The 22,230-nt window shown below is 56.4% G+C and overlaps 2 protein-coding genes across 2 annotated transcripts in view; one reads left to right on the top strand and one right to left on the bottom strand.

Annotated features, from left to right (window-relative positions):
• MROH2A (maestro heat like repeat family member 2A) overlaps positions 1–4,181 on the top strand; it is a 47,144-nt gene extending 42,963 nt beyond the window's left edge. The window contains exons 38-42 of the mRNA XM_026006215.2: positions 261–416; positions 1,729–1,860; positions 2,489–2,591; positions 2,839–2,904; positions 3,393–4,181. Coding sequence (XP_025862000.2) covers positions 261–416; positions 1,729–1,860; positions 2,489–2,591; positions 2,839–2,904; positions 3,393–3,514 — 579 coding nt within the window. The 3' untranslated portion in view covers positions 3,515–4,181. The remainder of the gene's footprint in view (positions 1–260; positions 417–1,728; positions 1,861–2,488; positions 2,592–2,838; positions 2,905–3,392) is intronic.
• A 1,410-nt stretch (positions 4,182–5,591) lies between these two features.
• Positions 5,592–22,163, bottom strand: HJURP (Holliday junction recognition protein). The gene is made up of 9 exons (XM_072719128.1): positions 21,986–22,163; positions 19,816–19,882; positions 18,100–18,155; positions 15,446–15,548; positions 14,113–14,174; positions 12,782–12,874; positions 11,710–11,785; positions 8,391–9,975; positions 5,592–5,870 (listed from the first exon to the last, which is right to left on the bottom strand). The coding sequence occupies exons 1-9, from the start codon at positions 22,079–22,081 to the stop codon at positions 5,834–5,836; spliced, it is 2,175 nt and encodes a 724-aa protein (XP_072575229.1). The 5' UTR covers positions 22,082–22,163; the 3' UTR covers positions 5,592–5,833.
• Between the last annotated feature and the right edge of the window lie 67 nt (positions 22,164–22,230).

The following is a 22,230-nucleotide window of genomic DNA, read 5'->3' as shown; positions in this document are numbered from 1 at the left end:
CTAATCCCTTGCGGCCTAGGGATGCTCTTTGGGCATCGGCCCTGTGAGGTACTGGGCGGGCCGTCTGCTGGGCGGTGGTGTGCCCCCCAGGGAAGAGAAGGTGCCCGGTACGGAGAGCCCTGCAGGAGAGCCTCCCCCCTGACGGAGCGATCCAGGAGCCTCTGCAGGGGCCAAGGCAGCTAGAAGGGTCCACGGAGAGCGGATGGGGCTTTGTGGGGGCCTCTGGCTTCCTGAGCGTCACCTGTGCATCTGGGCCGCAGGAGAGCGAGCTGCTGCGTTTGAAAGCCTTCGTGCTGTTCGGGCGGCTGGCGAAGGTGGTCGGGATTTCCAAGAAGCACTTCTTCAAGGAGGAAGTGAAAAAAGCCTGGATCCCGCTCCTGCTGCACTGCCAGGACCCCTGCCCGGATGCAGCCCAGGTGGGGCACCCCCTCCGCTCTGTGTCCCCAAGTGGGGGGACTGCTGGCCCCAAAAGGAGACTGCGTGGGGGTCCTCCCCCTGCCTCTCCCCATCGGCCCCGTTCCTCATGCCCGGCTGGGGAGGGGGCCGTGCCCGACCCCCCTACCCCCCAGGCTTACTGAGGCGTCTGGCGTAGCTTTCTCCTCCGCTTGCTGCCTGCGGGCATCCTCCGCCCAACCTCCTTTTTCTTCCAGTGGGTTCTACAGCTTGCCACCACTCTTGGGCGTTAGGACTCGGTCACACTCAAAACTCACCTTAAATCCCTTGTCAGGGCTCCAGGTCGGGGAGGCCTGTGTTGGGGCTGCAGGGGGGTAGTGAGGGGGTGGCCGCCGGGCCCGGCCCTGCACCCCGAGGTTCTCCTCCCCTCGCCCCGCACAGGCCGTGACCCTGACCTCTGTCTCCCTGCCTCCCCCACCCCGTCTTCCTGTGTGGACTGGGGTGCTCATGCTCAGCTAGTACCATGGTCTCCGGCCCTGGGGTCCCAAGAATCCTGCCGTTGCAAGGGCTGCAGGTGTCCACCCAGCGTGGGGGGGCTGGGGGCTCCCCCAGGTCAGTGAGGGGCATCCTGCGGCACACTCCCGACACCTGCTCTCCCTCGGGGACACTGGAGAACCCGGCCAGGAACTGTCACCTCTCAGAGATGCTTTCCTCACAAATCCACCAGTGGCTCACACTGTTCTTTCACGCTGTATGGCGACTGCCCTGTGGGGCGTGCTTCTGGAAGGTGATGGAAGGAGCAGCCAGGAGGGGCCAGGGCAGGGCCACCAAGGGGAGGCGAGCCCTTGGGCTGGTCCCAGCCACACTACTGCCACTCCTGTCCCTGGGAATGGATAGCCCAGCCTCTCCCGCCCTGCAGCCTCCTGTCGTCCCCTCCTGTGGCCTACACCTGCTGGAGGCCAGAGGCCAGGGGCCCTGGTGGCTCGGTGCTCAGCGAGGGTCTGGGGATGAGAAAGCTCCCCCTGGTCCTACCAGTCCCGGCCAGGCTCCTGACCCCGATGTCCCCGACATCTCGGAGCGGCAGGTCCCAGGCAGGGCTGCCCAGGGCACGGAGGTGCTGGCTGAGGGTGCAAGTGGGCTGCATCCACCTCCCATGGGTTTTCCATAAATGCACACGGAGGGCTCCGGTCCCGGGTACCCTTCCGTGAGGCTTTCCCGGGGCTGCCCTCTGGCCCGCGGGTGGAACGTCAGTCCTGCCACCCCCACCCCCGGGCCCCGCGAGCCCCTGGGTCTGCCTGACGCCCTCCCTCCATCCTGTGCCCCGTGGCCCCCCAGGCCTGCGTGGCTACCGTGTTTCAGTGTGCACACTTCTGGGGCTGGAAGGCGCCGGAGAGCAGCTCGGGCCGCAGTGACAGCAGCACGGCCGACGAGATGACCGTCCTCCAGACTACGCTCTGCTCCATCCTGGTGAGGAAGCCGAGGGCCCTGGGCCTGCTGGAGGTGGCCGCCCTGGGGTTGGGGCTTACGGTCGCGGCCGCCACAGGCTTCTGTCCGGTGACCCGGTGCTCACCTGCCGGACCTGAAGCCTCCAGAGCAGCCCCGTCCAACAGACACAGGATGCAAGCCTCGTGCCCCTACGTTTTCTGGTAGCCACGTTAGGAAAAGTGAAAGACGTGACACCAGATTGAATAAAGAGAGTTTACTTAACCCAGTGGACCCAAACCGTTGTCATTTCAACATGTAATCAATGTGCACATTATTAATGTGATATTTTCCTTTTTTGAGTTTCTGTCCTCAAAATGCAGGAGGCTCCTTATACTTAATTCAGACTAGTCACATTTCAAGTGCTCGAGGGCCACACGCGGCCAGAGGGCCACAGTATTGGACGGCCACGCAGTTTGTAGACAATGTCATCTCTTTTCTGGGTCAGACGATGCACCAGGGTCCGAAGGTCCCTCAGTTGTCCAGCTATTTGCTGTGCGATGCTGGGATGGGCACGAGCCCTCCCGCGTCAGACAGATGGGAACGCGCTCCGTGAGCAGCCGATCGCCAGGGCCTCATCCCCATGGCTCCGTTCATCCTTTGTCTTTTGCAGACTCAGAAAAAACCCGCTGTGCTCTACAGCTTCTTGCTAGAAACGTTGACCTATGTTAGTAGCACCTTGCCAAGGATCAGAAGCGCTGCGTGCGACCTGGCAGGTGGGCGAGCAGAGGTCTCCGGCTGCGGGAGGGCCCGAACCCGGGGCCTGGAGCGGGAGGGGGGCAGGCAGCAGAGTAGGGGCCAGCCCCCCTTCTCGGTGTCCTATCCCACCGTGCTCCGCATCTGGCTGATTCTCACTTCAGCATCTTCAGCGGAGCCCTACACAGGTTGTCTCAAAAGGTGAAAGGGAATCTCTCGCTGCCCTCGTATCTGTGAGCTGGGCATTTCCCCTCGCTCTCGTTCCAGGCGTTATTATGAAGCAGATGTCTGTGCATCATCTGAAAAAACTGGACTTTCCGGCATTGCGGGACTGTGAGTAGTAGGGACGGCTAACCTCATCTGGGGAAACTTCGAGAGACCCCTGGGGGAAGAGCCAGCCGACCCTTCCTTGTGTAATCAGGGCCTGCAGAGGGGCTTCCCAGGAAGACAACTATTTGGGCGTGGAGTCCTTCCGTACCCCAGGCCTTCTGCCCGGCTCCCCATCACGAATATTTGCGAAATGCATCCTCCCTGATTCCTTCAACTGATCCGCATGGAGCTCGGGTTCTGTGGGTGATCTTTGTGTCCCCCCTAGAGGCTAGCAGAAGGCCCGGATGGGGGGACGTGTGTGCAGACACAGCTCCACCTGCTGTCTCCTGGCTGCAAACACAGGGGTTCCCCTTCCTCAGCCCGAGGGAGCCCCGCGCTGTGCCGATGGTGGCTTGCGGGGAGCAGGAGGCCTTCCACTGGCTCAGCGGCCCTGGGGCGGAGGGGGTGGCCGAGCTGGGTCCTGATTGTGTCCTGTGTCTGCTCACTCTCAGCTCTCCAGGAGCTGCAGCTGGACTCGGATCCCGGGGTCCGGAGGGCAGCCCTGGAGACTCTCAAAATCTTGGATACGTGTAGTCAGCACCTGCTTTTGGCTTCATCCGGAGGATTTTGCTAGGTGGCTCGAGTGTAAAGTGTACACTGCGTCCTTGGAGGGCCAGGCTGCAGCTGGAGCACGGCAATGCAAAAATATTTTTAATTTAGTTAAGAAAAGCATCATTCTAAAATAATCAGTGTCCCTTTCTTTCCTCCCCCTTGAAATAAACCCCCATTGTCATTGCGAGTGCAGATTCCTGTCAGGTGACAACATCCCAGAGCCCAGACTGGGGGGTTTAGTCCCAAGGGAGCCAGTTTTATTCCTGCTTCCCGGGAGCGTGCGGGTGTCAGACTGCCCCTTCAGCCCAGGGGGTCAGAATCCACCTTTGTTCAGTGCCACCCAGCCCTGTGCCAACCAGCGAGGGGAGGCAGGCTGCCGCACAGCCTCTGCCCCTCAGGACCCCATTCTTGAAGGGAAAAGAGGCATCTGATGCGGGGGACTGTGACCCAAGTAAGGAGGGCCCAGCCAGGGTGTTAGTGCCCTAGTGGTGCGGGGGTGGGGAGGAGTGGCCACTGGCCGGGGATGATGCTGGGGTGCTTCTTTCCAGGGCCTGATCCTGGAGACCCGGGATCGAGTTGCACGTCGGGCTTCCTGCATGGAGCCTGCTTCTCTCTGCCTCTCTCTCTCTCTCTCTCTCTGCCTCTCTCTCTGTCTTTTATGAATAAATAAATAAAATATTTTAAAAAAAGGAGAGTCCTGAGAGGACCCTTGAAAAGGCAGTACCCCAGAAATGCAAAGTGCAAGGTGTTTCGCACACACTCCCCACCTCCACCGGCCTGGCACCGACTGGTGGCAGCAGGCGGGGGTCATGGGATCTCTTCTGTTGCTGGACAAACTGGAAGAGCTATTTGGGAGGGCGAGTTGGCGATCATTAGGGGAAGCTGAAGACACACATATCCACGACACGGGTATCCACGACCAACTCACCGCTAAAGGTCTGCTGCAGGGGAGCCCATGCCCATGCGCAAGGATCACAGCTGCGTGCATCCGTAGCAGCAGACACCCAGCAGGAGCGAGGAGGAAACCAGCTGCCTAGACTCTTGAAATACGAGACACCCACATCCATTAGCTCCTGTCAAGGGCAAACACCTCTTGGTGAAACCAAGCTGCAAAGAATACACAGACCATCCCACGCATCGCCTGTAGTGTCCTGTGTGAGTGTGTGCGCGTGCTCAGGGATGGTGGTGGTGGTGTGACAAGGCACAGTTGTGGGTAAGGATATTTTTTCTGACCAAGAGCAAAGGATGGGTCATGCTTCTTTTAGCAAGGTGCAGGCACGAAGGAAGGGTCTAGCATCCCAGGGGTCTGTGCCAAGGAAGGATAAGCTGCCTGCGAGGGGTAAGGCTCCTGGCAGGTTCTCAGCACAGGTCTTCTGATTCACGGCTCTCAGGACTGAATGCAAACCCCCAAAATTCACACATGGAGGCCCTAACCCTGATGTGATGGTACCTAAAGTAGGGCCTTTGGGGGGTGATCAAGTTCAGGGGAGGTCCCGAGGGCGGGGCCTGCATGAAGAGGGCTCTCAGCAGAGCCAACTGTCCGGGTACCCACTTCTGGCCTCCAGAACTGTGCAAAATACATTTCTGCTGCTTGGGCACCCGGTCTGTGGGATTTATTCTGTTAAGGCAGCTTGAGCTGATTCATGCAGAGGTGATGTCCTGGCATGAAGGCGTCGGTGGAAAGGGAACCATCAGAATCAGGAGAAGGGGACAGGGAGGAAAGGCGTGCAGAATTTAATCTCATTTTTGACCTTTTATTTAAAAAGACACCGTGATACCTGATTATAAGCAGCGCCAATGAAAATCTCAGATGTCAGGGATGCCACGTGGCTGTGAGGTTGGGGACCATCCCAGGAGTGTCTGAGCACACTTTCAGCTAACATTATGATAGGAATTACTTTTCGGGGTTACCGTTTCAATTTGCTACCTGCTAATGTGGAAGAGACCAAGCCTTTGGCTCTGAATTTAAACCTTAAACCATCGTCTCTGTGGCTTACAGGAGTTTCTGAGCAGAGGAGGTTGTCTAACCAAACAGGAATGAAGAGCATCCCGAGGACGTGTCTATATTTTAAAAAGAACACAGGAGGAACACAGGCCTATAAAGGTCACGTGAGAAATTTTAATCGAGTAACTTTATTCAAATAACTTCTATACCGAGAACTCAAAGAGTCATTTCAATGGGATGTTTCACTGACATTTGCTTTGAAGGGCAGTTAAGTGAAGCCAGTTCTCACATATTCTTGAGGATTAAAAACACACACACACAGGAAGGGGGAAGATGGACAACTCTCTAAAATAACTCGGCTGTATGTCTTCAGCTTTCAATTTCTCTAATACAAAGTCACTTTTCTCTTCCATCTTGAAAGATGTGTTCTTTCCTTTAGAAAAAAAAAGAATGAAAATAGTTTCAGTAAAATTCCATTAGAATTCCCAAGCCATCAAAAGCATAACTGTTTTGTATCGCATATGTTTGTGCGTCCACTACAGACAATAAAGGGAAAGGGATGTGAAACCCCACCTGATGGTAACCCCCTCCCGGGCAGCAGGGCAAACGGGCGGTTACACCCACGGCCTTCGAATCCTGGCCTGGCCCCCGACACCCGGGTGAACCCAGGACTTATGAGGCTTCAGCTACATCCCCTTATTTGTGAAATAAGAGACAGAACCCGCCTGTTGGATGAAACCCTTCTCATCAACGGGTGCGTGCGCGGATTAAGAACGTTCTCTACAGCCTGGCACCCAGAAAGGCACCCAGAAGTTAGCCATTAAAATCCCTTCTGTAGTCATAGCTCATGAAGCTTTGGTCCCTTTCCTCAAGACATTTGTAATTTAAGTAGGAAAACAAGGAAAAATGTGGAAAATGGTTAAGGATGTTTGTATCACAGTTTTAAGACGAAACTGCAAAAGGCGTCCAGGGGGCGGCCACCATGACTTATCAAATTCCAGGGGCGCCCCGAGGGCCCCACAGAGGGCTGAGTCCTCCTCCAGGTGCTCCAATGCCAGGCAGAAGGCACTGCTCATGGCTGTGACCTTGGTGGGCCGTCCCTGCTCCAGGCACCCTCGCTGGGCAGGTGGACGAGAAGAGAGAGCCAGGCATCCAGAAGGGGGATCTCCTGAGGTGGGAAGGTGGGTCGGGTGCTGGTGAGCCAGAAGAGGGCCGGGGAGCAACCCGCTGGGCCCCAGGGGCTGAGCCAGCAGGCGGCGTGACCTGCCAGCAAATTTGGGGACGAGGTGGGAAAAGCCAGAGTTGAGCCTGAGGTACCGGACGGACACTGCAGGAGCAGGTGCAGGCTTGGACGAGCGGGGCCAGCAGACAAGGGAGCTCTGACATCTGACGGGTCAGGGGCTGGGGGACCCCGGGAATGGCTCTCACTTGAGGCACTGCCTTCGTGACAACCCCTCTCAACTGAGAAGGGAGGTTATCCTGTAGGGTCACTGGTACCCACCCTCAAGTCTCCTTGGAGTCCCTGCCATGGTCCCTGAAAGCCTCGACCCCACAGGACTCCCTGTGGCTCCCACTTACCCTGCTGAGGGCCTGGTGTGAGGTGGGTGCAGGCAAAGAGCACAAGGCCCAGAAGAAAGGGAAAGGACCTCGTGCTATCCGGGGAGGGCCTCCTGGGGTGTGGGCGGCCCCCTCCCTTTCTGCTCCAGCTCCGTGTCTGGCCTCACCAAGGCCCTGGACCTCAATCCTTGACCAGAAAAATCAATCACAATGCAGGTCTGGTTAATCTGACAAAGGCTACCACCCGCCTGGCTAAGGCCACGGGACGTGTTGGTGGCGGGAATGGCTTCGGGGAGTACAAGCCAGATGGTAGGTGGAGAAAACAGGAGCAGCCCAAGAAGTGGAAGAAGGAAGAAAGACCAGACCGCGATTCTGACCCTGACGGAGCTGCAGGAGCCGGGGTGGCCGCTTACACGTTGTGCTCACTCGGAGGAGGCAGCTGGCTCCTGCACCCAGCCTCTGCTGTGGCCAAAGCACTGCAAGGTTTTTGCAAATATTCTCTGAGGGGAGCTGTGTGGGTCTGAACGCTGAGAAGTGTAAGCAAAGGCAGAGAAAGACCTGTGGGGTCCGAGGGGTGGGGACAGTGACAACTTGGGGCTTATCTCTGAGAGAAACGCACCTGCCCCTGGGATGGGATCACGGCACAAAGAGAACACGGGGCGTCCAGGGCACACGGGGTCCATCTGAACGACTGCCGAGGAGGGAGGAGGAAGTGGTCTACACGGCCTCACCTGCCCACACCACCAACGCACAAACCCCCAAACATGCACTCGAGGAGTCACGTGTCTGAATCCCAGCCTGGGGATACACTGAAGTGCACACTGGAAAGCCTGGCGCTCATGTGAAACAGGTGAACAACCCATCGTGATGTGCAATGCCCCCCCCCCCCCCCAAAGCTTCTCTGGAGAAAAGAGAGTGGCACACGCTTATCACTGAGGGGTCCGCACAAACCCAAGCGTAGGCCGAGGTAGGACAGCAGACGGACCTCCCCGTGGAGCACGGAGATCATGGGCAGGGCAGGAGTGTGGGGCCGAGCAGGCCGCTCCCACTGTCCCCAGGAAGGAATCCAGAAATAGAAGGAAAGTCACTATTTCCAGATCAGCTTTGTGGCAGCTGCTGCCTGAGACCAGGAGAGGCTGAGGACAGCCTGACGAGGACACGCAGCGCACCAGTGAGGCTTTTCAGAGAAGACCCCTGAATGCACTCCGGTGGGAAAGGTGTAAGACGTTCCCAGTCGCAACATTTTCGGCTCCACCTCGATGCGTCTTACACACGAACGTGCTCTTGGTATAAATGCTCGTTTCAGAGGAAGGAAAAGAATTTGGGAGAAAGCTTGGAAACTGAATGCAGAAGAATCCTATTGCAAAACACCCACATTCAACCAACAGAAACGCACCTTCTTTTCCCAGGAGGGCTGGCGAGGGCTGGGCTCTGGCCCGGCCTCAGGGTGGCCTGGCCCACCACACGCGACGAATCCGGGGAACTGGCCCACTGTCCATACAGCAGGGAGTCTGATAACTGGCGTCTCTTTGGAGGGGACTGGTGGGCCCTCCTGGCCGTGAGCATGAAGCACTCGAGTGTGGTTGAGCCCGGCGTGCTTTCTCTGCTCCGCTGGGGTGATGCTGACAGCTTTGGGGGACCCTGGAAGCCAGAGTCTGGGTTTAATTTTTCTAAGATGCCTCCTTTTGGATACGGGACTTCCACACTTGATCTCTCTGGAGGTGCTCCAATACGTAAAGGCGCCTGGGTCTGCTTTGGCGATTTCTGGCAATACTCTCGATGAAGCTTGTCAAATTTTTCTTTTATTTCACTGTAACGATCCCTTCCGCAGCTTAGAGGCAGTACCCCTGCTACTGAGCTAGTTCTGCCGGGGGATAGTGACTTTCCAAGTATTCCAAGATTGTTTCTTTGAGAAAGAAGGTCCAGCATCTGCTCAGAGCGGCTGAGACTCTGCGCGGAGCTGGTCTCTGGAAGCGAGGGAGGGGAGCTCCTCCTCTGCAGGCGTCTCCCTGCTCCAATAGCTCCTTCACCCAGGTCCTCAAAAGCCTCATTTGACCTCTTGGCTTCGGCTCTGCCGAAAAGCCCGCTGAGCCTGCGGGTTTCTAAGCCCTGGGGGCCGCGAGGGCTCGCTGGGCCACCCCTGTACATGGCCACAGCCGAGGGTCCCGGGGGGGCAGTCAGGCAGGGCTGCTTCCCGGGGCTGGGGCAATATTCCTGATGAAGCTTATCAAATTTGATTTCAATTTCCCTGTAACGATTCCCTCCCTTGCCTGGCAGTACTCCTGGTCTGGAAAGGATTTTTACAGGAGAAATTAACCATTTTAATGCCATGAATCTATTTTCCTGATCAAGATGACGCACTGCCCTGGCATCTCCGAAAGTCATCGAAGAACTCCTCTGGGACATTAAACTCCTTAGCCCCTTAAACTCCCTCCAACTTGGATCTAATTTGCAGACCTCGAGTTTGTTTACTTTAGGAAAAGCTTTTTCCATTTTTAAATCTGCTTTCTGGCCAGAAGCATCTAGTACGTTCTCACAATCTCTTAACACTTCCCTATTCTTCCCTGGCTCAGAACAGGGAGGGAGTCTGTCCTGGGGACCCCTCCGAGAGGGCCCGGCTCCCCGGCAACGCGTCCTGTTCATTCTGCTCTTACACTTGTGCCTCCGCCTGGAGTTCCAGCTGTGAGCGATGAACGAGGTTTTGGTGGAGATGATGCACGACGGCTTTGTGCTCAGCAGCCGGCTCATGGAGTGCAGCATGCCTGCGTACAGGTCGCTGATCGTCACGTCACAGATGTTGTCGGCCTCAAGGGGTGGGCTGCTTGAGAAGCTGCTCCCCCCGGCCCCGTGTAGCCAGAGACTGTCACTTCTAGGCACCAGGGCCAGGTCTGCCGAGCAGGGGCGTGAAGGATCACACTCTCTGGGACGTGAAGCTGGCTCAGCTGGGTCGCCAGGACTCTCTCCAGACACATCACAGCACCCTGGAGGAAAACATACACAAAGTGATGTGCGTGCGTGTCATCTGCAGAGACCACGCAAGTAAAGGAGGGTGGATCATGACCATGACGCTGTTTTTAAGCAATACAAAAACCAAGACAGAAAGTCCAGGAGAATGTGGGAATAGATTCTTCTCAGAGCTTTCTTTCTAGCTATCAAACTTAAACCCAAACTTCCCTAGAGGGGCCTTCCTTCCCCAGGTGATGGTTTACACACTGGATGCCTTTTCAAAGTCTCACTAGAAACAAAACAGTGACACTGTTTACCTGCGGGGCTGGGGAAGCAGAGGAAGGCACAGGGCTCCCGAGACAGTTCTTTATGCAGACTTAACTTTCAGATCATGTTAAATGTGTTATGTATTTAAGAAATAATATTAAGGGACACCTGGGTGGCTCAGTGGTTGAGCGTCTGCCTTCATCTCAGGTCATGATCCCGGGGTCCTGGGATCGAGTCTCACATCGGGCTCCCCACAGGGAGCCTCCTTCTCCCTGTGCCTGTGTCTCTGCCTCTGTGTCTCTCATGAATAAAAAAATAAAATCTTAAAAAAAAAAAAAAAAAAAAGAAAGAGAGAAAATTAAACCAAAGATAAGGAGAACCCTTAAAGCAAAAACAGACGCAGAAAGGACCCAGGTGCATATCAAATAAATAACGGAAAGAGGGATACGGTCTGAGGATCAAAGAGCTGCTTGGAACTCCGGAACCTTCCTTAGCAGGTTGTCGGCAAGTGGTGGCAGGGGCTGTGACTCCAAACGGCTCCGCGCTGCACAACCAACCAGATGAACACAGGGTTTTGGTGCTGGGGGTCAGCGGGGCTGGAGCCGGGGTGAGGGGATGAAGTGATCAAAACTGACGGGTTTTGAGCACTTCAAATATATATGCAACAACACCAACAGGTGCACATGGGAGGAATGGCAGGACCAGAAAAATGTGGCTTTGCAGCAGGACTCAGGTAGGAGTTGTGGCCTGACGCCCAAACCATGGGATGTGAGGATTGTGGGGACTCAAGTGATCTCAAGGGGGCACCCAGACAACTCTGGGGGAGGGAGAAACCTGGGGGATCCTTCCTTGGCTAAGTGCCCAGGCTTATGCATCTCCAACAACGGGACAGAGAGACGGGATGTCCTCGGAGAACACATCATCACCTATGTAGTATTCGTGCCAAAAATGTTTAACCTGAACTTAACCTTGAGAATGTCCAGAGAAGTCCAAATTGAGGGACATTCTGGAAAATTATCAGTGGACAGGACTATTCAGGGAAGTCGTGATAGGAAAGGTGCCGACAGTGACAGCACATACGGCCCAGGGGCCTCCTGGCCTGTGCCGGGCCTACCGCGGCTGTGGGGGCTCCCTGTTCTTAGGAGACCAGCAGCACAAATGTGAGTGCAGGTTGGTGCACATCGCGTGTGAGCATGGGTGCAGCACGGATACGCAAATGCCACAAAATGTGGATTGTTACGTGTCAGCAAAGGAGGTTCACTGTGGGAGTCCTGTGTTCCTGGAAAATCAAAAAGTTTCACAGCAGCAATTAGCATGCTGGAATCCCAGAGGAAAAAAAGCAGTTCATTGGTTAAATATGAATAATCTGCTGTCTCTAACAGTTTATGTCCATGAAACATGAACGAGAGCAAAAGGGTGCCCAGTGTTAAGGGCGCCGCTGAGGGGTGCCATGGCTCTGAACGAGGGACACAGTTCATGCAAAGGTTCTATGTCACACTCACCATGGGCAGGTGTGGCAGGTAAGGCTGATGAAGGGATCAGCGTCACATGGGCGTCCCCTCCATCTCCATCAGTGCGCTGAAATCAAAGCACAGGGTTCTAACATAATCACCACGTGGAGGCGCCCTAAGATGCCCCCCATGGCCAGTGCCATGCGGGAGGGATGGTGAGAGCCACTCCTCCCCAACCACAGGCTGTGCATCTGAGCGCGGCTGCAGAGGTGACAAGCATGACTGCACTCACAGTGGCCACTGCCTCCAGCGGTGGTGGGAAGAAGTGTCTTAGGACAATCAGGGAGCTTGGTCAACGTGGTCCCCAGGGGGCCCCCAGGGAACCACTGCCACCACACACCTGCCAGGACGCCCCCGCTGCCCTGGGATAAAGGGAAGGCCTTTTCCAGTACATTCACCAAGTCAGTGGTCCTCAGACACAGCCTCCTCACTGGTCAGCAGCACAGTGAGAAAAAGTCTATGTTCCTGTGAGGTTTGCTGCCTTTGAGATAAATTACTCATCCCACGACACATGCCTCCTAGTTATTTGGTATGAAAACGTCCTTTATCAGAACTTAGAAAATAGAGCTGGCGTTCTTGCTCTTTGTCAGGCCAAGCTCTGACAGACGGCTGCAGTGGAGTGTGGCGGGCATCCACGCTGCGAGGGCCCGGCGGGGCTGCCCACACCTCACACCAGGTGCAGTGGGGACCCTGCTGCCAGTGCCAGCCCTGGTCACACCAGAGCAGCAAGGGGTGGGAGCCGTCACTCCCCTGTCACTGCCCCCAAGGGGGGGGTGGGGCCCTCTATATTTCTGTGAGCTGCCCCAGAACAGTGGGCCATGAGGGCGCACCCCAGGAGCTTCCCTGATCGCCGCTGCCCCGGAGGACCCAGAGCGCTTCCTCAAGAATAGAAGTCTGCAAGGCCACGAATGAAATGGGTTAAAAACTTGCTCGCAAGGCTCCTTACAGGCTCCATGAAGAGTGAACAAGCTCCATGGAGAGTGAACAAAAAAACCTGATTAGTGGACCTTGATGTGTCTTAGGGATTCAATTATATGAAGATACATCTCGGGAAGCACGTTACCTCTGACCAGCAGTCGTCCTGCAGCAGTATATCCACTTGGGTCAAGTATTTCCTCCTTAACTCATTTTTCAAAGGGCTCCAAGGCGCTGCAGGCTGATAGAAAAGACAATCAGTATTCTTAAGAGCTCTGGGGTCTGGATGTGCTCTTGGATTCTAGAACAAACCAGCAAGTTGGTTCATCACGCATCAGTAAATGAAGTTCCACAGATGGCACCGCAAAGTGGTCCAGGCCCTCTGAAAAGCCACCTGACCCAGAAATGGAACTTTAGATAATGTACCCAGTGGCAACAATCCCCAAGAAAGTTAAAAAAAAAAAAAAGATCAAAAACAAAAAAGAAAAGAAAAAAAAATAATTGAAAACAATCTGAATGTTCTTAGGTGAGTCCAGGGCTCAACTACTAGAATTAGCCTCCATCAGTATGTTTCTAAGACAAGATGCTCAGCAGTTTGGCTCGGGAGGCAGGAGGCACCAGCTCTCCGTCCCCCCTCCGCCCGCCGCCCACTGCACCAGGTACCTGGAGTCTCGACCTTTGCTCTGCAGCTGAGTGGGATGCAGGCAGGGGATCTCTCTCTCTCTCACAGACAGACACACACACACACACACACACACACACACACGGTTCAGGATGCTCCTTATTGCTGGGGCCACCTCTGTGTCCTACTTAGGAAGGCACCCCCTCCAATCCCCCAGGGTCACTACCTTATTCTAGTTAGACACTAGAAGTCACACATTGGGTAAATGGGCCAACTCTGCACAAAAAGAGCAATTTTAGAGAAAAACCTCACACTGGCTATCGTAGCGTCTGATTTGGGCCAGGAAAGGCGCCCGCTAGACGAAGTTCTGTATTCTGATGGAGGGAAGGTGAGATCAGATCCTGACAGGTGGGGAGGACAGGTGGTTTCTGGGACCACGGGGGCATTCTGGGAGGCAGAGCAGTGGCCTGATTACAGGACTTCACATGGGCCCACGTGGGCTTCCAAGGGCTGAGCTGGAAATATTTCCCAGAAACAACCTCCTCCTGACATTGCCTGTCCGGACAAAGACCAACGTAGAACCTAACTTTTAGTACGGTGTGCTAGGTCAAGGGTAAGGGCACACTGCAAATTGTGACTGTTCCATCCCAACATGTATGCATGTCCAGGAAATTGGGCTTGGACTGGAGGCAGTAATGGCTGTTGCACGCTAGACAGGAAGAGGACCAGAGACATGAGGGGTTCTATTAGCCAAAGAGCGAGCCTCCAAAGAGGGCAAGACAGACATTGGAAATGAGGATGTGCGTTTGCACCCCGATCTCCAGCTCGGTTCCTTCATTCCAACAGGCAGGGCTTACCATGAAGGACCCAGCAATCACATCTTCCTGATAGAAAGACGCATCATCGTTGTTGTTTGAATCTAAAAGCGAAAAAAGGAAATCTCAGTGAGAATTTTAAAGAAAGCTAGCATTTTCCTCTTAAGGATACTTCTTGCACCACTAGAGTATGTTCTAGAGTTCTCCCTTTAATTAGGACATAGCCATCTGTTGCTCTGATTACTAGTAATGCAACAAACTCCTCAGAACGGGCTATGCCTCAAGTGGTGGAAACCAGAGAAGCAGGTTGATTGATTAGATCTTATTTATTTATTCATGAAAGACACAAGAGAAAGAGGCAAAGACAGGAGAAGCAGGGTCCATGCAAGGAGCCCGATATGGGACTTGATCCTGGCACCCTGGGATCACACCCCAAGCCGACAGCAGATGCTCAACCACTGAGCCACCCAGGCATCCCTATTTATTTATTTTTAAAATTTTATTTATTCATTTGAGAGAGAGGAGACAAGCAGGGGAAGGGCAGAGGGAAAGGGAGAAGCAGGCTCCCTGGCGAGCAGGGAGCCCAATATGGGACTTGATCCCAGGACCCTGAGATCATGACCTGAGTTGAAGGCAGATGCTTAACCAACTGAGCCACCCAGGTGCCCCCGGAGAAGCACTGTGTCCCCTTGAGCTCCTTCAACGGCTCTGATACCAGGAGCTGAGTCGCTACCACCACAGACCTATCCTGTGATGATGTAAAGTTCCCCACCCGTTGCCTGGTAGGTCAACCGCTGGCACGGGCTGGTGAACACTTGGAATGTGGCTTGTGAGGCTGGGGAACTTAATTTTTAATTTTCAATTACTTTGAACAGCCACAGGTGACTAGTGCCCTCATGCACCGATGGCGGGGATCAGCAGGTTCCCCCAGAACAGGCTGGGTGGGGGTCTGGGCAGCGAGACTGGCCTGGGGCAGGAGGGGAGGCCCCTCAGAGAACAAGAGGGAAAGAAGACATCGCACGGAAGTCAGCAGTTCAAACACCGCCCTGTGGGGGCAAATCTGAAGTCTTGTGAAATTCCTGAGATTATTTTTTTTTAAAGGGGGGGGGCAATAAGTTAAGAAACTAATTAATGGGAGAGTGTGTGTCCGTTATTCAGGAATGTCTGAGTGCTGTTCAGGTGTCAAGTACCATGGGGTAACGGAGGAAGACGGCTGTTTTGGGGAGCACAGAGGAAGTGGCAGGCACTTTAAGATGCTCTCGCTTTTAATATAGCTTCGGGGAGAAGTCAGAGTGGGGGGATCTGGGATATAAATGCTGGGACCGGGATGCAAGCCCCCAACCCCGACCCCGTGGCCTGGCTCAGGGACACTCACCCGTTCCTAGACCTTGTGCGCAGGACACGGGAAGCCTCGGGCCTTGGGCGCTGGCTCCTTCGGGGCTGCCCCCGCTCCGGCTGACCCACTCCACCAGGGAGTCCTCAAAATCAGGAAGTGGATAAAGACAGGCCCGATTCAGTCACGACACACTTCAAGGCCACTGTGCAGTACCAACCCTACAATCCTTCCTTTAGGGTCTGAGAGAACAGGGTTTCACAGGCTTCTCTTCTAACACTTTCCCACATAAAGGGCCCTGAGGCGGGTGCAGAGGTTCCCCTCAGGGAGAACAGCTTTCTTCCTCTGGCTGTGGCTTGGGCTGCTCCTCCCAGAGCCCCTCGGGTGGTGAGGGGCAGAGCAGGGGAAGCAGAAGCAAGGGCGGGAATGCAGGGGCCAGACCCCAGCCCAGGGGGGCGACAACACAAACCAAAAGGCCACGGGCCAGCCTTGGCACTAGGTCTGCAGGTAGAACCCAGAAATCTGAGAGGCCCTGGGGGACTTTCTATGACCCTGTGCAGGAGGAAGGCAGTTCTCAGGGGCAGTCAGCCCTCATGATGGGACACACGCCGCGGGGGTGGCGGGAGGGCCGTGTTCCGCTCTCCACACCAGGCCTGTACCCCTGGCCTCGCTGACAATCCTGATGAATGCCCTCAATGGGTTCTCGTTAGTGCAACTTCAATATTCGAGACACCAGGTTGGCCAAAGGATCTCAGGAACCGTGTCACCTTGTAGGGACAGGAATGAGAACACGGTGAGGCCTGTCCCTTCAGGGATGATCCCTGGGTGTCACCTCAGGATCAGGGGAATTTGTGCCTGTCTGTGCACACCAGGAGGCAGAGGAAACTTGCCTTGGGAATGTCGCCCCCTTTGGCTCAGGTAAGGAGGGACTGGGTCACCTAGGACAACACACAGGAGGGACCTGTGGAGTCTGCAGGGCTGCTCCGTGGGCTGCTGTGTCTGGAAGTGAGGCGGAACTTGATTTGAGAATTGTGGGGAGGCGGCCCATGGGGGATGACCCCTGATGACCAGAAGCTCTGGGGGCTTCAAAGAGAATCCGGGCCTTGTGTCAGGACCAAACTGACAGGTCGACACATGCATAGCCCACTGTGGCTGACGGCCTCCTACAGCCTCCAGGCAGGCATCTCGGGGGTGTGTGTGTGTGTGGGGTGGGGTGGGGGGTGGGCAGCAGACTACCTGGGTGTCTGGGAAAAGAAGGCAGATTCGGGCACAGTCACTCATAGTAACTTCCGGGGACTGCAGACAGCTGAGTGGTCAGCACAGGTGACGCCCAGTTTCCTAATCCTAGGAGCTTAAAATTCTATAGACCCCAGGCAGGGACGCTTCTACATTTTAAGCAAAAACCTTAAATAAATGTCCAAATGGAAGCACCTTGCTACCTGGTCTGATCGGTGGGCATCATTACTACACTAAATTTAGGATGCAAATCCTTTGACCTAATAATCCTACCTCCTGGCACCTATTAATAAGGCGTAGTATCAGCAATGGGAAGAGACAAGGATGGTCCTCTGAGGAGTATCTGTAACAGGTGTCTTATAAATAAGGTTTCACGGGAACACAGCCATGCCTGCCCGTTTACGTGGGGCATACGGCAGCCTTCCCCTCACAATACAGAGCAGAGCAGCTGCGACCACATGGCCCCCAAAGCCTGAAATACTTATCACCTGGCCCTTCATCTGAAGTGTGCCGATCTTGATTACTAAGAAAGGAAGGGGCAAACAGCTAACTATCTACAAGAGCTGTTTTTTAAAAAAGGTAATTGAATTATACAGTGGATGATGAAAAAGAAAGGTTCACAATGTATATGTGAACACGTAAGTGGAAAAAAAAGAGGGTAAAAAAACACGTGTATTATAAACAGGAATTACATTATACTAAAATATCAATAGTGACGAAGGAAATCGGGTTGATTCTAATAGTTACGTGTATTTCTAAGATTTCTACAACTAAATGCATTATGTGTGTGATGAGACTAATCGGGAAGAAATTTTATTTCAGAATTGCTGTTAAAAAAAAAGGCATGGGGAATTCTAACCTTGACGTTTTCATTCTGGGGTACTGGCTTCCTGGCTGGGAAGCAGTAAGGGAATACCAGACATCCTTGCAAAAATTACTGCAGCAAGACTCTGTGGGTCTCCCAGGGGGAAGGCAAGCTGTACTGGCTCCTCCTGTGAACATAACAGGCCACCTCGCCAGTGTCCATGGCCAGATTCGGGAAAAACCACCCTTGGCTTTTCCAAGGTAGCTTAGGGGGGGAAAGAAGTGCGTGACCCTGAACCCTCTTCCTAATCTCTTCCCCTAGCAGAAGAGAAAAGAGGCAGGTTTCTTTCCTCAGTGAAACTGGGTTGGGTCTTTTCTGTAAGAATCCAACAAAGTAAGCTCCTGCTGGGGCAGGGGTGGGTTTCTCCTGTTGGCCAGCCCTGCGAGGGTTGGGGGAGGCGCCCTGTTGTCAAGAGCCCCTCAGTCCACAGCAGAGGAAACAGGGTCAGCTCCTCCTGGTCCCTGACAAGCCAGAGATCAGCTCCCCCGGGGACCTCGAAAGGCTCCTGGTGCAGCCACAGCTGACCCACACCTTAATCCACATCCATATGCCTGCAGGGCAGCGCGTGTGGGAGGTATGATTTGATGTTAAGTACCTGGATTTGTCCTTTGTTTGTCTCCTTTACCAGTCCTCCTCCCCAAATTCTCAATCCTTCAGAAAAGAAATAAAATAAAAATTACCAGCTAAGTAATCATTGACTGTGGAATTTCCCTCCAATCTGCATTCAAAGAGAACCAAAGGGACAGGCAAAAAAAAAAAAAAAAAAAAAAAAAAAAGGTGTAACACTGAAAGCAAGCCACACTTGTGATGATATTCTGTTGTTTTTCATCTTTGTGAGGTTGAAGGTTGTTTTTCTTGAAATTAAGGTTGGACAAAAATCTGTTATTAACGAAACTTTCCTACCTCATAGGCAGGAGTTCATTCAATTCTATCGTTAAGCCAGAGTCAACAGGGAACAAGGAACATACAACTGCCGAGTACCGTCCTCACAGTACGTAACTTGAGAGCAATCTACGTACTACATATAGACCGGGAGCACTTTTTGAGGGCAATCTCTCTACCCCATACCCCGCAAGGCAGTGCTTTCTGAGGACAATCTGTACGTACGGAGCAAGGCCTAAGCACGGGGGTGAACACTGAGATGTGGGCGCCCCGCAACTTACTAGCAGCAGAACCTGGGCAAGCATGCTTAGTCCCTCCCTAAACCTCCACTTGCCCCCAGGTAAATTCAAAGTGAGTAAGAAGGGATCCCTGGGTTGAGATGGTTGCTAACACGATACCCGCAGCAAGCGTTGACGGGGTGGGTGCTTGCAGCGTTCCAGGCTCTAAACACTTTGCACGTACACTGTATTTAGTATTGACAACTCACGTTTATGGACCGTGTAGAGTACTCCTAACTCCCTAGGGTGTAGGCACTCACCAAGTTCATGCGCAGATGGAGACACAGTGGCAAGAAGTAAGTTAAGTAACCAAGCCCAGGCTGCTCAGCTAAGTGGTGGGGCCAGGCTGCGAACCCAGGGGAGTGGCTCTCTGTGCTCCTGACCACTAAGCCATGTGGCCTTTCTGGGACAGAGTGACGCTGAGCCAATGTGCTAAGTCAAGGCTTTGCCAGTTTGGCTGAGCGACATGGGGCTAGTTCCCGAACCTCTTGCTATAAAACAACGACCCTAAGAACAGTACCTGCCTCAACGGGTTGTTGAGACTCAAACACATGAGATTCTCAGAAGCATAGGACACACGGTTAGCCGTCAGCACATGTGAACAACTGTTCGTTACTCCCCAACGGTCTTCATAATAATCAGTGTGGGAGTGTTAGCTACATGCTACACCCTATGGTCAACAATTCCTGCCACAAGCGGGGGTGGCTCAGTTAATACTCCAAGTCAAATGGGTCAAATGGCAGTCACTGGACGCGTTTACTAGGGCCGGGCCCTGTTCAAGAGCTCCACAAGCACATTCATGCAACTTAAAACATCCCCGTCAAGCGGATGGTATCATCTTCCCATCTGACAGCTGAAGGAAGGCCGCCACCCCTGCACCGCAACCAGCCCATGACTGGACACGTGGCCAGGCAGGGGCATTTCCAGCCAGCAGGCATCTATGCACCTGCGGAATTCTGTTTTAGTAAGTAATTCTGCCGGAAAGAAGTAATTTAAGTCATTTCTAGGTTCAAGGAACTAGTTAGATTTTAGTTCCTTACTAGGAGAACCAAGTTTACTTTCCTAAGAGAGCAAGGACAGCACTGCAGACTCTGGAAAGGTGCTACTCTGTTCACATTGTAAATATGCAGGAGGAGGGGATGACTCCGTACCCTGGGGTGTCTCATAGGTCAGCGTGGACATCTGCACCAGCGGGGCATCCTCGAAGGGCTGGTTGTACTGCGGGAGAGAAAGGGGCATCCCTCAGGTTCGAGGGGCCGCGGTGGGGGAGCCCCCCACTAGCCTCCCTCCCTCTCGCCCACCAACCACCTCCCCCCAGCACCCCCAGGCCCGCCTCCTCCTCTCCACTCCTGTCTGCCCCCCCTCCCGCCCCTCCGCCCTCCTTACCCAAGCTCCCCAATCTCCCCTTGCTCCTTCCGCCGCCTCCTTACCCGAGCCCCCCAATCTCCCCCTGCCCCCTCCGCCCCCGTCCTTACCCCACCCCCCCAACCTCCCCCCCCCGCCCCCTCCTTACCCCACCCCCCAACCTCCCCCCGCCTCCTCCGCCCCCGTCCTTACCCCACCCCCCCAACCTCCCCCTGCCCCCTCCGCCCCCCCGTCCTTAACCCACCCCAACCTCCCTCCTGCCCCCTCCGCCCCCCTCCTTACCCCAGCCCTACAATTTCCCCCTGCCCCCTCCGCCCCCGTCCTTACCCCACCCCGCCAACCTCCCCCCGCCCCCTCCGCCCCCCTCCTTACCCCACCCCCCCAACCTCCCCCCGCCCCCTCCGCCCCCCTCCTTACCCCACCCCCCCAACCTCCCCCCGCCCCCTCCGCCCCCGTCCTTACCCCACACCCCCAACCTCCCCCCGCCCCCTCCGCCCCCCTCCTTACCCCACCCCCAACCTCCCCCCGCCCCCTCCGCCCCCCTCCTTACCCCACCCCCCCAACCTCCCCCCGCCCCCTCCGCCCCCCTCCTTACCCCACCCCCCCAACCTCCCCCCGCCCCCTCCGCCCCCCTCCTTACCCCAGCCCTACAATTTCCCCCTGCCCCCTCCGCCCCCGTCCTTACCCCACCCCGCCAACCTCCCCCCGCCCCCTCCGCCCCCCTCCTTACCCCACCCCCCCAACCTCCCCCCGCCCCCTCCGCCCCCCTCCTTACCCCACCCCCCCAACCTCCCCCTGCCCCCTCCGCCCCCCTCCTTACCCCACCCCCCCAACCTCCCCCCGCCCCCTCCGCCCCCGTCCTTACCCCACACCCCCAACCTCCCCCCGCCCCCTCCGCCCCCCTCCTTACCCCACCCCCAACCTCCCCCCGCCCCCTCCGCCCCCCTCCTTACCCCACCCCCCCAACCTCCCCCCGCCCCCTCCGCCCCCCTCCTTACCCCACCCCCCCAACCTCCCCCCGCCCCCTCCGCCCCCCTCCTTACCCCAGCCCTACAATTTCCCCCTGCCCCCTCCGCCCCCGTCCTTACCCCACCCCCCCAACCTCCCCCCGCCCCCTCCGCCCCCCTCCTTACCCCACCCCCCCAACCTCCCCCCGCCCCCTCCGCCCCCCTCCTTACCCCACCCCCCCAACCTCCCCCCGCCCCCTCCGCCCCCGTCCTTACCCCACCCCCCCAACCTCCCCCTGCCCCCTCCGCCCCCGTCCTTAACCCACCCCAACCTCCCTCCTGCCCCCTCCGCCCCCCTCCTTACCCCAGCCCTACAATTTCCCCCTGCCCCCTCCGCCCCCGTCCTTACCCCACCCCGCCAACCTCCCCCCGCCCCCTCCGCCCCCGTCCTTACCCCACCCCCCCAACCTGCCCCCGCCCCCTCCGCCCCCCTCCTTACCCCACCCCCCCAACCTCCCCCCGCCCCCTCCGCCCCCCTCCTTACCCCACACCCCCAACCTCCCCCCGCCCCCTCCGCCCCCCTCCTTACCCAACCCCCCCAACCTCCCCCCCGCCCCCTCCGCCCCCCTCCTTACCCCACCCCCTAACCTCCCCCCCGCCCCCTCCGCCCCCCTCCTTACCCCACCCCCTAACCTCCCCCCCGCCCCCTCCGCCCCCCTCCTTACCCCACCCTGCCAACCTCCTCCCGCCCCCTCCTTACCCCACCCCCCAACCTCCCCCCGCCCCCTCCGCCCCCCTCCTTACCCCAGCCCTACAATCTCCCCCTGCCCCCTCCGCCCCCTCCTTACCCCACCCCCCCAGGCCTGCGTCCTCCTCTCCACTCCCGTCCCCCCCTCCCCTTCCGCCCCGCCGCCCCCGCGCTCGGGCTCCCCAACCCCGTTTCCCCCTCCGGCCTGGCGCCCCGCCGCCCCGCCGCCCCTCCTGCACTGGGCCGGGTGGGGGGTCCCACCTTCTCTAGCAGCCGCTGCATGTGCCTCTGGAAGCGGCGGCGGCTGTCCCGGAGCTGCCACAGCAGCCTGTCCTCCCCGCGGAGCCGGCCCTCCATGGCCCGCCGACACCCGCCGCCCTCTGCAGCGGGAAGCGGGACCGTGGCTCCTCCCGCGCCCCCGGTTCAAACAGCGACTCCCGCCCCCTCTGCCTGCCTTCCGACTGCCTATTGGCTGGTGCAGAGAGGCCGGGCGCTGATTGGGCCTT

This window comes from Vulpes vulpes, chromosome 9 (assembly GCF_048418805.1).
Source record: "Vulpes vulpes isolate BD-2025 chromosome 9, VulVul3, whole genome shotgun sequence".
NCBI lineage: Eukaryota > Metazoa > Chordata > Mammalia > Carnivora > Canidae > Vulpes > Vulpes vulpes.
This window is presented reverse-complemented; position numbering and strand designations above follow the sequence as displayed.

Bases quoted from the DNA above. Each gene is read 5' to 3' on its own strand.
- HJURP (XM_072719128.1), bottom strand. From the start codon at position 22,081: ATGGAGGGCCGGCTCCGCGGGGAGGACAGGCTGCTGTGGCAGCTCCGG. The intron at 15,549-18,099 runs GTACTTAACATC...CCTGATTTTGAG, and splicing joins CAAACAAAGGACAAATCCAG to GACTCCCTGGTGGAGTGGGT. The intron at 9,976-11,709 runs GTGAGTGTGACA...GTTTTCCTCCAG, and splicing joins ACCTGCCACACCTGCCCATG to GGTGCTGTGATGTGTCTGGA.